This window comes from Passer domesticus, unplaced genomic scaffold (assembly GCF_036417665.1).
Source record: "Passer domesticus isolate bPasDom1 unplaced genomic scaffold, bPasDom1.hap1 HAP1_SCAFFOLD_144, whole genome shotgun sequence".
In the NCBI taxonomy this organism is placed as follows: Eukaryota; Metazoa; Chordata; class Aves; order Passeriformes; family Passeridae; genus Passer; species Passer domesticus.
The window spans coordinates 97,367-112,264 of record NW_026989935.1 but is presented as its reverse complement, the minus strand read 5'-3'; the positions used below and the strand labels follow the sequence as shown (position 1 = coordinate 112,264).

General features: G+C 56.2%; 1 protein-coding gene across 5 annotated transcripts; it reads right to left on the bottom strand.

Annotated features, from left to right (window-relative positions):
* Positions 1-1,662: 1,662 nt before the first annotated feature.
* LOC135291912 (uncharacterized) lies at positions 1,663-14,236 on the bottom strand. 5 transcript variants are annotated; one of them, XM_064406150.1, is made up of 14 exons: positions 14,051-14,236; positions 13,342-13,413; positions 12,922-13,035; positions 12,128-12,293; positions 5,525-5,596; positions 5,352-5,429; positions 5,160-5,264; positions 4,762-4,860; positions 4,522-4,593; positions 3,792-3,878; positions 3,518-3,589; positions 3,333-3,431; positions 2,593-2,758; positions 1,663-2,062 (listed from the first exon to the last, which is right to left on the bottom strand). In XM_064406150.1, exons 5-14 carry the CDS (start codon positions 5,556-5,558, stop codon positions 1,960-1,962), a joined length of 915 nt encoding a protein of 304 aa, XP_064262220.1. In that variant the 5' UTR covers positions 5,559-5,596; positions 12,128-12,293; positions 12,922-13,035; positions 13,342-13,413; positions 14,051-14,236; the 3' UTR covers positions 1,663-1,959. The 5 variants fall into 5 exon arrangements, with proteins under 5 accessions (XP_064262220.1, XP_064262222.1, XP_064262224.1 ...); XM_064406152.1 differs by having other exon boundaries at positions 5,352-5,423; XM_064406154.1 differs by lacking the exon at positions 3,333-3,431.
* Between the last annotated feature and the right edge of the window lie 662 nt (positions 14,237-14,898).

Genomic DNA, 14,898 nt, shown 5'->3' with positions numbered 1-14,898 from the left:
TCCGTGATTGTTCTGTCAGCAAAGGGACATGGAGAAGTTGCCTCCAGCATGCAGCGTGATCTCCACACAGTGACGGACCAGGACTTCCAGTCAATCCATCTCTCAATCCCAGTGTCCATGGGAGCACAGTTCAGAAGCGTCTCCATGCCGTGCTGGCTTGCCCACGTGCTTTAGGGAAGTGGGCATTGCAAGGAGCTCCTTCCTCAGCGGGAGCAGGCACGGCCTCAGCTGCAGCCCCGGTGCCGCCTGTGGCGCAGGGAGCGGCCGTGGCTGTCGCTGTGCTCGGCTGCAGCACAGGGCCAGGCCGGAGCGGGGCCCTTGTTGTGCCTCCGCCGCTGCTTGGCAGTGCCGGCGGAGCCCGGGGCCGCGGCCCTTCCCCGCCGGGGGCGGGACCTGCCCGACAAGGGCGCAGCGGCTCCAGAGGCCCCGCCCGACCCCCAGGGATGGGCTCCGCCCGCCCGCCAGCCGGAAGACTTGGCAGGAAGCTTTCTGCCCACTTTGCACAGCCTCCACCCAGAGTGGCCCTTTGCTGCGCTGAGGAGACTGAAAAACCCCGCTGCACATCTCATCAGGGATCCCTGCACACCTTCGTAGAGACCATCAAGACTCCTTTGTGCCTCCTGAGGGATCCCTGCACCCCTCAGCAGAGACCCCAAAATATCCCTGTGTGCCTCACAGGGAATCCGTGCTCACCAATGCAGAGACCCCAGGGCAGCCTTGTGTGCCTCACAAAAGAGCCCAGCCTCCTGCCCACCTTAGGAAGGACTCAGCTCCTCTCCAGTCCTTGATGGCAAGCACTAAACCACCACGTTAATCACGAGGTACTCATGCCCCTGGCAGCCTTACAGATGTCTCCAGTCCCCTGTATGCCACAGAAGAGATCTCAAATCCCCTGAGAACCTGACGAGGAACCCCAGCCCCATGCACCACTTACAAAGGACACAAAGCCCTGCATGCCTTCCTGCAAAACCCAACACCTACAAAACACCCCCTCCAGCTGGTGTGCCTCATGAGGGACCCCGGCCAACTGCCATCCTTACAGGGGTCCCCCAATGCCCTGCATGCCATAGAAAAGCTAGGCTTGTCATTAACTCTAGCCAGCAGTGTGTTCCCTGGCAGAAACCAATTCCCTTCTGGGCATCGGGAAGACGTGTTGTGGTGCCGGCTGCATCTGTGGGAGCGATGGGGAGCGTGAGCCCGTGCTGTGCTGCACTGCTGAGCTGGCAGCACGGTGGATATGGGCAGGACGTTCTCTGTTTCCCCCAGAGCTGGGGCCTGCAGGCACCTTGCCGGCCCTTGGCACAGGCTGTGCCAGCCAACAAAGCCCAGCAGGCCGGGAGGAGAGCCCGGGGGCAGCAGGAAGCTGAGTGAAGCCCCTGCTCTGGAACTGAGGCAGTTCTTGCACAAGCAAACAAAGATGGTGACTTGAAGAGATTCCCACTGTGCTCAACGTTTGCCTCTGAAGCCTAAGAGGTGATCTGGTAAACAATCCCAGGAAATATCTGGGAAAAGGTTTTACGTGACTTGGTTGTGACGAGGTACAAAGTTCCCGTGGGAAAAGATCTTTGCCTCTGCAGCAGGCTGGGTGTCTTAGGGTGTCTTAGTTCTTTGCAGAGTAAAGATTACCACTGAAATGCCATTTTATTTTATTTTTATTGTATTAGTGCAAAAAACCTTTCCAGAACTATAAAACTACTTTCAAAAACACAGATATATTGTGGAAATGGGGAAGAAACATTGGGGGATTTGTCTCTACAAAAACTATTTCTAAATATTTCTAAAAATTAAAAGCTAATAGAAAATAAGGTTGTCTTCTCCAGATTCCAAAACTACTTTGAAATTTTTGAAGCTGATTTTGGAAGCTCTCAGTCAGTCTTCACTTCCCACAGCCTTTCCTGGGGACTTTCGCCTTCAGCCCTGGAAGGAGGCGACCTCGAGTCATCGTAGAGATTGGAGGTGCTAAAACGAAAACTCGTCCGAGTCGGAGATGCTGCTGTTGCTCTTCCAGCAGTAAAGATCTCGTGACCAGCCAGCAGCTTTCCGTTTTTCTTCAATGTGATGCCTGTGGAGAGAGGAGGTGTCTGAGGCCCCAGCTGCCAGTGGCACACAGGGAGCCTCGTGCACAGCAGGGGCCAGAGCTGGCAAGGCTCCCCAGCACGGCTGGAGCTGCTGGCACAGCTGGGCCCAGCTGGACAGCTGCCCCTCAAGGCCCCGGCCAGCAGGGCACGGCTCTGGGCAGGCTCCCTGGCCAGGAGCGGGCCCCAGAGCGCCTCTGCCTTTCAAGGGCAACCTCGGCCCTGCTCTTTCTCCTCCCCACCTCCCTCTGCCTCTGCCCCGTGCCCCTGGGGCTGCTCTTGGCCAGCCAGCCTCAGTGGGAGCCAGCACTGGCTGCAGCCCCAGCGGGGCCCCCAGGACAAGGCCCAGCAATTGAGAGGCCACTGGAAGCACTGGGCAGCAGCAGAACCCTCAGCAGAGTTATTTGGACAATCATGGAGTGGCCACAACTCCACCGCAGCCTCCCTGGGAATGTTCCCTGACTATGAGCAGCCTTTAAAGGAAGCTGTTTGAGCTAGAGATCAGCATAACACTCACCAGTTTCTCTTCCAGCAATACCAGATTGCAGCACAGCACATCATCAGGCAAAGTGCTGCACCAGCCACAATGGCCATCAACTTCTTCAAACAAGGTGTTCCCCAGCAGAAAACTCTTCTCGTGCTTTCCCAGATGTTGTCAGCATGTGTTGTGATGCCGGCTGCATCTGTGGGAGCAATGTGGAGCATGAGCCTGTGCTGAGCTGCACTGCTGAGCTGGCAGCACGGTGGATACGGGCAGGACGTTCTCTGTTTCCCCCAGAGCTGGAGCCTGCAGGCACCTTGCCACCCCTTGGCTCAGGACTGCTCAGTGCCCGAGCCCCTGAGCCTGCACGCTGTAATTCCTCTTTGCTGTGCCCTTCTGCTGCAGGCAATACTAGTCAAAGACATGGATAAGGACAAGGAAAATGCCCAGGGTTTTGGAGCTGCTCCAGGGCCCTCCCTCCTGCAAAGAGCAGCCTCTCTGCATCTACCCAGAGACTGGGAAATCGCATGGGATCTCAGGCCCATGGTGCAGTTTGGGCTGCCTATCAGCTGATGCCAAATGTCTTCCTGCAGAGGCTGGGCACAAGCTGCAGCCAGGCCAGACTGCGAAACAGCCTTGCAGGGCGTCAAAGCAGCAGCGGGGCAGCGAGGCTGCCATGGATCACTTACCGCTGTGCCGGGCACGGCGTGTCCACATGTGCAGCCAAAGCCCACGGCTGCTGAGTCCCAGGGGAAGCATGACAGAAATGCACCCACCACGGCGTCTCTCCAGATCACCCGGCAACTTCTCCATGGGTTTGGGTGCCTCCAGGGACTTACTGTCTCCTCTAGGTATTTTCTCCATTCTCAGGGAACCTTAACCGAAATATTTCCATTTCCCAGGAATGGGTCCCACAAAACCAGGGCTCAGCCTGTGGGGTCATCAGGCAGACACTACTCACCCCTGCGACGGGAGCTGGTCCTGCGTGCAACATCCACCAATGGACCTGGGAAAGTCCTCCCTGCAGACACACCTGTAACTCAACAGCCACAGAAGCTTCTGCCATCTCTGCTGATCTGCACGGGCACCACTGAGCCGCAGCAGCGGTGAGGGGATGGCGCAGGGCGAGGGCACACACGTGCATGGTTCTGTGCTGGCACCTGCATCAATGCCCCCCTCGCCCAGCTTTGGGCTCTGAACTGGCAGCTCTCCCACGGAGGAAAGCCTTGACCTACCCTCAGCATCTTCCAGAGGCTCAGTAATGGGTATGGGTTGGGAATCCAGATCATCTTCATCGACATCATCATCTTCATCAAGTTCAGCTGCAAAGAAAGGCGGGACTGAACAGCTCCTGTGAGCCTGCTGAAGATTCTCCTTCCGGCCCTAGTGTCAGTGAGGGCACCTGGGTGATTGGTGCCCTCTAAGGCACTCCCTCAGCTCTGCCTCCCACTCAGGAGCAGGGGCAGGGGGACCTCGTGCCTGCAGTGGCCCCACACTGGGATGGAAGGAGCCCCTTGCGGGGCAGTCGGGGCAGAAAGGACTCCCTGGAGCTGCCAGCAGCTCTAAAGCCAGCCCCAGGCAGGGCCGGGGCTTGGCAGTGGCAGCAGGAGCAGCTTGGGCTCCCCAGGGCTGGCAAAGGAGCTGCCAAAGGCTCAGCCCTGGGGCACAGCCCTGGGCCCGGCCCCTTCCCTCTCTGCCCTTCTCCCTGGCTGCACAGAGCACACGGAAGGACACACTGGCATTGCACATGGGAGGAAGGATGAAAGCTAAATGCACCCTTCTCCCACTGACAGCGATCCTGCGTGATCACTGTTGGGCACAATAGTAGAAACTTTGAGGCCAGGATTTCCAGAATCCATCAAACTTCAGAGGATCATAAGGGAAATGACAGAGGAATATTACTCTGGACAATGATTACACTTGGACAGTGATTACTCTGTTAGGAAAGGGTTGCTGGCAACCTACCTTCATCAAGCTCCAAGAACCTTAAACCATGGTTTACCAGCATTTCCAAATGATGCACGTCCCGATCCCAATCTAGAAAGGAGCACAGATGGGAAGCGTTCCATGGTGTGCTGGGATCCCCTTCTCTAGGGAACTGAACCCTGCGAGGGGGTCAGGTCCTGCTGCATGCCAGGATTGCCAAGCAGCAGAGAGGGCAGCTCAAGCCTCAGCAGGGCTCAGGCCCAGAGGCACAGCAATTACCTCCTGTGCCTGTGCCTGGCATCGCCTCCCTTCCTGCAGCAGAGGCTGGCATGGAAGCACTGCTTCCTCTGGGAAATGCTTCCATCTGCACAGGCTCTCCTTTAATTTTTGGAGAAAGGAAGAGGGACAGCTGGATCAAATGGAGCTGCTCCCCAGCAGGGAGGTGGCATCTTCAGGAGGCAAGGTTTGTCAAACTCATGGATAGGCTTCAGGAAATCAGATGGGCTTTGGGGTCTTTGCCTAGGGCCTTCCCTCCTGCAAACAGCTGCGCCTCCTGATCTGCTCAGAAATTGCGAAATCGCAGGGGATCTCGGGGTGCCAGGCACAGCGTGTCCAGATGTGCAGGCAAAGCTCCTGGCTGCTGAGACCCAGGGGAAGCATGAGAGAAATGCACCCACCTTGTCCTCCTGCCTGCTGCATTTCCTTCAGCATTTGCCTCATGTGTTCAGATGGCTCATGGGATTCCTTGTGTCCTGTAGCTTTGTTCTTTCCCCTCGGAGGACCTTACAGCAACATAGTTCCATTTCCCAGGAATGGATCCCACAGGAGCAGGGCTCAGCCTGTGAGGTCAGCAGGGACACACTACTCACCCCTGTGATGGGAGCCAGGCCTGCGTGCAGTAACCAGCAAAGGAGTCTGAAAAGTCCTCCCTGCAGACACACCTGAAACTCAACAGCCACAAAAGCTTCTGTCATCTCTGCCCCCATGGCTGAGCTTTGGGCACTGAGCTGGAAGCTCTCCCGGGGGAAAGGCCTTGGCCTACCCTCAGCATCTCTCAGACGGTCATTCACAGACATGGGTTTAGAAGCTGGATCGCCTTTATCATCAGGTTCAACTGCAAAGAAAGCCAGGACAGAACAGCTCCTGTGACCCTGCTGAAGATTCTCCTTCAGGCCCGAGTGGCAGTGGGTGCACCTGGGTGATTGGTGCCCTCCAAGGCACTCCCTCAGCTCTGCCTTCCTCTCTGGAGCAGGGGCAGGGGGACCTCATGCCTGCAGTGGCCCCACACTGGGATGGAAGGAGCCCCTTGCGGGGCAGTCGTGGCAGAAAGGACTCCCTGGAGCTGCCAGCAGCTCTAAAGCCAGCCCCGGGCAGGGCCGGGGCTTGGCAGTGGCAGCAGGAGCAGCTCAGGCTCCCTGGGGCCAGCAAAGGAGCTGTGAAAGGCTCAGCCCCGGGGCACAGCCCTGGGCCCGGCCCCTTCACTCTCTGCTCTTCTCGGCAGCTGCTACAGAGCCCATGGAAGGACACAGTGGCATTGCACATGGGAGGAAGTTTGAAAGCTAAATGCTCCTTCCTCCCACTGACAGTGATCCTGTGGGATCCCTCAGGACTGCCGAAGGGAGCAGGGCAAGATGTCCATATTTCTTCAGCCATGAGATTACGTTCAAGGACATGGAGGATGAGTGAGCTCTTGCCACATGGACATTGATTATCCTGTCAGGGAAAGCACACCAGAACTTGCCTCCAGCATTCTCCAACATTCTGAAGCCGTCATCCAACAGGGCATCTAGATAATGCAAGTTGGGATCCCAATCTGAAGGGAAGCAGAAATCAGAACCATTTCTGTGTGTGCTGGGATGCCCTCCTGCCTGAGAGAACAGGGCACGGGTTGGGTAAGGCTGTGGGAGCCAGATGTGAATGGACATGGCCAAAGCTGCACAGGGGCCTGGGGAGCTCTGGGCTGGCTCCTGGTCACGCTCCAGCCTCTTTGCAGGCCCTTTGCAACATCCCTGGAGGGGTGGCTGGAGCAGCGCAGGGCCCATCAGGACTCTCTCCCTCCCACAGGCAAAACCATCCCCAGCGCTTCCCGTGGAGCAGGGAGCGCTGTCCCGGGAAAGGGCAGCCAGGCTGCCGGCTCACCTGCTCGCTGCGCTTGCAGCGGAGCAGCCTGGGCAGCCCTGGCAGGCAGGGCCATGGCCAGGAGCAGCAGGAGTAGGAGGCGCAGAGCAAGGGCCATGGTGCCTTGTCCTCCGCCAGTCCCGCAGCACTTGCTGCCACCGCTGTCCTGACACCACTGTCCCAACGTCAGCACCGCTGCTGCCACCGCCGCTGCTGCCGCAACAGTTGTGCTCAGGGACTGACTGCTGGCTCCTTGTGCTGCTGTGCAACCACGGGGCTCTGGCACCTCTGGCACCTCTGTGACCTCAGGGCCTGCTGTGATCTCAGCCTGCTGTGACCCCAGAGCCCTGCTGTGACCTCATGGCCTTCGCTGTACCCCCAGAGTGTGCCTCCATCTCTATGAATGGACTGCCCTGACTGTAAATATGTTGTTTCATCAAAGGTCCATTCTTCAGTGAAACCTTATTTTTTGCCTACTGACATTGCTGGTCAGGCTGTGTCCCTGGAGATGCTAAGAATTTTTACAGAATTCACAGAATGACCAGGTTGGAAGAGACCCTTTCCTGTCTCTCCTGAAGAGCTTGTAGCCATCCAGTGTAGTGCTCCAGCCATGTGAGGCATCCCACCACGTTTCTGTGATGGCAATGACATCACAGCTCTGCTGCTGGACCATGGCCTCCAGCTCTTGCTGTTTGTTACCCATGCTGTGTGCACTGGTATCCATGCACCTCAGCTGGGCTGCTGATTTCATCCCTAACTCCGGCTTACCACCCTTGGGCCTGCTTCCAGACAGCCCAGCTGCATCCCGTTCCCTCTTCAAACTGAGTTTAAAGTCCTCTCAACAAGTTCTGCAAGCTCATGAGCTAAAATCCTTCTGCCCTTAACAGAGAGATGGAGCCCATCTGGTTCCAGCAGGCCAGGTGCCATAAAAGCTGCGCCATAATCAAAGAATCCAAAATTCTGCCAAGGACACCAACCCTTGAGCCTCTTGTTGATGATATGAGCTCTTCTATTGCTTTCACCATTCTTCTCAGCCACCAAAGGGACAGAGGAAAAAACTACTTGTGTACTTGTGTCCCTGTCCTATCAACCACTTGTCCCTGTGCCCTAAAGTGCCTTTCAATGGTCCTGACACTCTTCTCAATCTCATCACTGCCAGCCTGGAGTTTCAACAGTGGATAATAATCAGAGGACTGAATGAGCCCAGGAAGTCCCTCAGGAATATCCTGCACCTGGGCCCCAGGGAGGCAGCAGAGCTCTCTGTGGGGTGGGTCCAGTTGACATGGGGCCCTCTGTTCCCCTCAGAAGGGAATCACCCACCACGATTACCCGTCTTTCCTTTTTGATGTTAGAGGTGGCAATCCATGTTACAGATTAATCATAATTTGGAGGCTCTCTGGGCAGATAATTTTCTTCTTAATCATTTGGCTGACTCTCTAGATCCAGGGGCTCATACCTATTCTGAAGTGGCCCCTGGCTAGGGGACGGGGGTCGGGAGGAATTTTTATCATAACCTCCCCGTGCAGGGACCATTTCCACTCCCCTTCATCTACCAGGTGTCCTTCTCTTGCCTGACAGTGTGCAGCATAGTGTCGGAACCCAGAGGATGTCTCTGGATGCCCTGGATGTCTCAAAGCCCTGGCAGGGGCTCAGAGACCCTGGCAGGAAGCCAAAGACACCTGGAAATTCAACCTTAATTCATAGAGCAAATTGCCAACCTTATATAAAGAATGACAGGCCACAAAACTTTACGTAGCATAGTAGTAGGAATCACAGGGTGAAGGGAAAAACTTTGGAGCACTGTACAGGGGGGTTTTGTATGTTGTACAGGGGGGTTTGAAATTCTGTACGTGGGGGTCAGAAGTTCTAAGATAGAGGAATTTGGGCGTGCCCTGTCCTTCTTCTTTCTTCTCCTTGGCATCCATGTTCAGGATGATGTTGGCATGTGTGGATTGGTTCATAGAGAAGGTGCACTTGCCAACAAGGGCAGAAATTATTGGAAATTAAAGGTAAATATCTAATACGTAGTTTTCACTATAAAAGAGACAACCGCCCCATGGACGGGAGAGAGTGCCCTTGGCTGTCTTGCTAATCAGACCTCGGCTGGACAGAGAGAAAAACTTTGTAGATAAGGAACAATAAATGCAACTCAAGACCGAAAAGCAAGATTCCAGACTCCTTCTTCGAGAGCGCGGCCTGCCCAAAACCACCTTTTCCCATGCTGGGGCAGAGACAACTGACAGCCGACCCCGGCAGCATAGGAGTCCTGTGACTCTTGCTGGGCCTCCCGTAAGGATGGAAGGGCTGAACTCCAGCAGTCTATTTCCCTTTTACTTTCCCTGATATTCCTCAGTCTTTAAACTTCCTCCCTAAGCTCGGCCACCAGTGAATGGAGATGATTCACCTGTTCACACCGCAGGCAGCTTTTCTCCACACTGCCCCCTGAAACCACTGCTAAGCTCAAACACTCTGCACAGGAATGGGTCAGGACAGACACATCCTTTTTGGAGGGTTCCATCTAGTTACATGCATTTGTACTAACTACAGTTTTCGATTGTGTAAAAACCACTACTACCAGAAACCCCAAAACCAAGCAACCAACAGAAACACTGCAAACAACACACAGTAAACCTTCCTAGCAAGAAAACCTGCAACCCTGCCTGCTTGCCCTGCCTGTGCACACTGCCTCGTGAATTGTCCCTCAGAAACATGCCACGGCCCTGTTTGCCCACTCCTGTTTGCCACAAATCCTAGAGGCCTCTTTTAATCCGCCGGCTAACCAAGGAGGGAGGAAGCTGCACCCCATCCCTGTGTAACTCACAGGCTCTTGATGGCTTCCCTCTTTTCCTGGGCATGCCACTGGAGGAGGTCCAGGCCCAGATGGTCCCAGGCAAGGAAATGTCCCTCAGCCCAGGGACGCTCAGCATGGGCTGCCCCATCCTCCCCAGGGACCCGCCACTGGTCACAGCAGCCCCTGCCTGGCTCCTGCCTGCCCACACTGTGCCCATCCCCAGCTGCCCCTGGGCACGCAGCTCAGCCAGTGCTGATCCTGGCTGGGCTTTGCTGCTGCTACCACCCGCACACTGGGGTGACAGCTCCATCTCTGTATTGCAAGAGAAGAGCTGGGCCAAGCCCTGCCCACCTTCAGTAGGGGCCAGAGAGCAGGGCCAGTGCCTTCAGGGGGAGAGGACCTTGTCTGGCTGGAGGCAGCATCTGCACAGCAACAAGCTGTTAAAGCAGCTGGCACAGGGACATCGGGCATGGGCATGGAGATGTGCGACGCAATTAGAGGTCCAGTTCTCCCTTAGGTGTTTGGCAGGACATATGAAGGGAGAAAGATACAACTGTGAAAGAGGCCATGGCAAGTGACACAGTGAACAGAGTCTTGGCTATTCCTATGATGCACTGCTTGTGCCCATCCTGCAAGCAGAAAATCATTGGGATTCATCAAAGTGGAATCAGGGCATGTGTTCCTGTCTTGCTTTGAACCGCTACAAGATCCGTGGGGAGCGTGAGCCCGTGCTGTGCTGCACTGCTGAGCTGGCAGCATGCTATTTTTCCCGGGATACGGGCAGGACGTCCTCTGTTTCCCCCAGAGCTGGTGCCTGCAGGCACCTTGCCGGCCCTTGGCACAGGCTGTGCCAGCCAACAAAGCCCAGCAGGCCGGGAGGAGAGCCCGGGGGCAGCGCAGCTGCTTGGGCAGTGGCTGCTGCCAGGGACAGGGGCCAAAGCCATCCCTGAGCAGCCACTGCCAGCCCTGGCCCTCCCTGCCCCGTGACAGCTCCCCCAGCCCCAGGGGACAGGCTCAGGCCCACTAAGGACACACTGGAGCCTTGCTCCCCTCCTCTGTCCTGTCTTCACCATGGGCACCCCATGCAGTCACTGCCAGGTTTCAGGAAGTGTCCCCCATGGAGGGACCCCAGCAGGACTGCTCAGAACCCCAGTGCCCTGAGCCTGCTTGGGATAATTCCCCTGAGCTATGCCAGTCTTGTCCAGGTTGTGTAAGACTAAACATTATGAATTAAAGGCAATTTTACATTTATTGCCAAACTGTCAGAAGATTCTAGGTTTCCCTGACTGTAAAGCTACTTTGTCAAATACAGAACTGTTGGCAGAAAGGGGAACAAATATCTGGTGTCTGTATTCTATGAAAAACTTTTCTCAATGTTACAAAGGAAAAATATATCTAAATGTTTCAAAATGAAAGACAAAGATAACATGAGAGTGCTGTTGGTCGAATGAGCCCCATGCCCAGCTGCTGCCTGCCCATGCCTGGCTGTGCCCAGACGAGCAGCTCCGCCAGTGCTGGTGGTAGCACACAGACACCTGAGCTGAACCTGGACTCAAGCCTGTGATAGATGAGTAAAGTGACAGTTGACTCTCACAATTAAAGGATAAATATCATGTATATATGTTAAGAGAAGTTTTATACATTTATAGATATGTTTTACCCTCTGTTGTGTTGTTATCTTGGGATTACCTGAGTTTGGCATATTTAAGAGGGTCACCTTTCTACGACAACAGCACCTGACCTCCAATCGAGATGTAAGGAAGTAAACTCCACACTGGACATCAAAGAAGGAGTCGATAGACAGAACTTTAAGAAGGGCAAAAGAGTTAAAAGGTGAAACCTCCATTGTGTGGATGAGCACGTGGTGGGAAAAATCCTCTACTCCCGGCGACGTAACATTGTCCATATTCAGTGTCCTGTTATATTTCAAATAAGGCTTTTAATAAACATTTCAATTTTTACAAGTAAATACAACTTTTTGAATAATCCATTCCCTGGCTAGAGGGCTGCACCTCCTGTCCTGGATGGGCAGCTAGGCCAGTCCCTTCAGGGAGAGTCGGTTCTGTTCTAGGTAGTGGTTGTAGTATACTTCCAGCTACAAGCTGGTAATACACCTCTGGAAGGGACAATGGACACTGGCACTGAGATGCATGATGACAGGCCAAGTTCTCCCTGATGGAGGTATTTGGCTGGTCTTGTGAAGCTCCAGAGGCTGTGGAGAGAGAGGATGGCTGAGGCCCCAGCTGCCAGTGGCACACAGGTACCCTCGTGCACAGCAGGGCCCAGAGCTGGCAAGGCTCCCCAGCACGGCTGGAGCTGCTGGCACAGCTGGGCCCAGCTGGACAGCTGCCCCTCAAGGCCCCGGCCAGCAGGGCACGGCTCTGGGCAGGCTCCCTGGCCAGGAGCGGGCCCCAGAGCGCCTCTGCCTTTCAAGGGCAACCTCGGCCCTGCTCTTTCTCCTCCCCACCTCCCTCTGCCTCTGCCCCGTGCCCCTGGGGCTGCTCTTGGCCAGGCAGCCTCAGTGGGAGCCAGCACTGGCTGCAGCCCCAGCGGGGCCCCCAGGACAAGGCCCAGCAATTGAGAGGCCAATGGAAGCACTGGGCAGCAGCACAACCCTCAGCAGAGTTGTTTGGAGAACCATGGACTGGCCACAGCTCCAATGCAGCCTCAGTGGGAATGTTCCTGTCTACATTAGACTTTCAAAAGAAGCTCTTTCAGGGAAAGATGACCACTCACCATTTCTTCTTCCAGTTACACCAGATTTTGACACAGCACAACATGAGAATAAGGTCCAAAAAAAGCAGGCCTGCCATTAACCCTGCCCAGCAGCCTGTTCCCATATAGAAGACCCTTCCGAGGCCTTTCTGGGCATCAGGAACATGTGTTGTGGGGTCAGCTGCATCTGTGGGAGCGATGGGGAGCGTGAGCCCGTGCTGTGCTGCACTGCTGAGCTGGCAGCACGCTGGATACGGGCAGGACGTCCTCTGTTTCCCCCAGAGCTGGGGCCTGCAGGCACCTTGCCGGCCCTTGGCACAGGCTGTGCCAGCCAACAAAGCCCAGCTGGCCGGGAGGAGAGCCCGGGGTCAGCGCAGCTGCTTGGGCAGTGGCTGCTGCCAGGGACACGGGCCAAAGCCATCCCTGAGCAGCCACTGCCAGCCCTGGCCCTCCCTGCCCCATGACAGCTCCCCCAGCCCCAGGGGACAGGCTCAGGCCCTGTCAGGACCCAGCGCAGCCCCTGCCCAGTCGGGAGCCAGGGCTGGCTCTGGCCCTGGGCTGGCGGCAGGGCTCCTGCTCGGGGCTGCTCCTGTGCCTTGGGCCTCTGGGCACTCAGGGCCAGCTCCGCAGCAGCTGCAGCAGGAGGGATGTTGCTGCACCAGTCCCGTTTCCCTGGGGCTCTGAACAAGCTCCAGAGGTCTGGAAGCCGAGGCACCTCCAGCTTTGGCTGCTGCCGGGCTGGGCAAGGGCAGGCCCTGGGGGAAGAGCTGCTGCCACACAGCCCCGGCGAGGGCTGAGCCCACCACAGCAATTACCTGCTGTGCCTGTGCCCGTGTCTGGCATCGCCTTCCTTCCTGCAGCTAGGGCTGCCAATGAGCCACTGCTTCCTTGGGGAAACACCTCCTTCAGCCCTGCCTTTTGCTCCATCACTTGAGAAACAAAAAAGGACAGTTGGATCAGATGGAACAGTTCCCCATTCCTTTGCTGGCATCTTCAGGGCAGCATGCTTATCACAAATTGGGAAAAGATTTACAAAGTATCTGGGCTTTTGTGGCAGAGCCAGGGCCCTCCCTTCCCCAGACCGCTGCCAGGGCTGAGCAGAAATCATGAGGGGATCGCGCAGGGCAAGAGGACACACGTGCATGGTTCTGTGCTGGCACCTGCAGCGCTGCCTCCTTGGCCAAGCTTTGGGCTCTTGAGCTGGCAACTCTTCCAGGGGAAAGGCCTTGACCTACCCTCAGCATCTCCCAGAGGTCCAATCCTGAACATGGGTTGGGAAGCCAGATCACTTTCACCAACCGGGTTAGCTGCAAAGAACGGCAGGACAGAAGAGCTGTTGTGGCACTGTTGAAGGTTCTCCCTCAGGCCCGAGTGCAATTGAGGGCACTTGGGTGACTGGTGCCCTCCAAAGCACTCCCTCAGCTCTGCCTTCCACTCAGGAGCAGGGGGACCTCGTGCCTGCAATGGCCCCACACTGGGATGGAAGGGGCCCCTTGGGGGGCTGTGGGGGCAGAAAGGACTCCCTGGAGCTGCCAGCAGCTTTAAAGCCAGCCCCGGGCAGGGCCAGGGCTTGGCAGTGGCAGCAGGAGCAGCTCGGGCTCCCTGGGGCTGGCAAAGGAGCTGCCAAAGGCTCAGCCTCGGGGCACAGCCCTGGGCCCGGCCCCTTCCCTCTCTGCCCTTCTCCCTGGCTGCACAGAGCACACGGAAGGACACACTGGCATTGCACCGGGGAGGAAGATGGACAGCTAAATGCTCCTTCCTCCCACTGACAGCCATCCTGTGGGATCACTGTTGGGTACAAGAGTAGAAATTTGGAGGCTAGGATTTCCACAATTCATCAAACTTCAGACGATCTCAAGGGAAATGACAGAGGAATATTACTCTGGACAATGATTACACTTGGACAATGATTGCTCTGTTAGCAAAGAGTTGCTGAAAACCTACCATCACCAAGCTCCAACATCCTTAAACTGTGCTTTAACAGTGTTTCCCAGTGATGCAAGTCACGTTCCCAATCTAGAAAGGAGCACAGATGGGAACTGTTCCATACTGTGCTGGGATCCCCTTGTATAGGGAACCGAGCACTGCAAGGGGGTCAGGTAATGCTGTGTGCCTCCACTCCCAAGAAGCAGAGAGGGCAGCTTAAGCCTTAGCAGGGCTCAGGCCCAGAGGCACAGCAATTACCTCCTGGGCCTGTGCCTGGCAGCGCCTCCCTTCCTGGGGCAGAGGCTGCCATGGAGCCACTGCTTCCTCCGGGAAACTCAGCCTTCAGCACAGGCTCTCCTTCCATGTCTGCAGAAAGGAAAAAGGACAGCTGAATCAGGTGTGGTTGTTTCCCAATGGGAATGTGGCATCCTCAGGAGGCAATGCTTGTCTAAGTAATGGATAAGATTAAGGAGAAAGACCAGGGCCCTGTCTCTTCCAAAGAGCTGCCCCTCCAGATGCGCTCACAGACTGGGAAAGTGCAGGGGATCTCAGGGTGGGCCATGGTGCAGTTTGGGCTCCCTGGCAGCTGATGCCAAATGCCTTCCTGCAGAGGCTGGGCAGAAGCTGCAGCCAGGCCAGGCTGGGAAACAGCCCTGCAGGGCGTGAAAGCAGCAGCAGCAGCAGCGGGGCAGCGGGGCTGCCATGGATCCCTTCCCACTGTGCCGGGCACGGCGTGTCCAGATGTGCAGCCAAAGCCCCCGGCTGCTGAGTCCCAGGGGAAGCATGAGGGAAATGCACCCACCACGTTGTCTCTCCAGGTCACTCCAGATCCTGTCCATCTGTATGGATGCCTCCAGGGACTTGCT

Excerpts from the sequence above, each read along its gene's own strand:
- LOC135291912 (XM_064406150.1), bottom strand. The coding sequence starts at position 5,558 with ATGTCTGTGAATGACCGTCTGAGAGATGCTGAGG. Across the intron at positions 5,265-5,351 it reads GCCTGGCTCCCATCACAGGG|GTCCTCCGAGGGGAAAGAAC; the intron begins GTGAGTAGTGTG and ends TGTTGCTGTAAG. Across the intron at positions 4,861-5,159 it reads GCAGCAGGCAGGAGGACAAG|GAGAGCCTGTGCAGATGGAA; the intron begins GTGGGTGCATTT and ends CAAAAATTAAAG.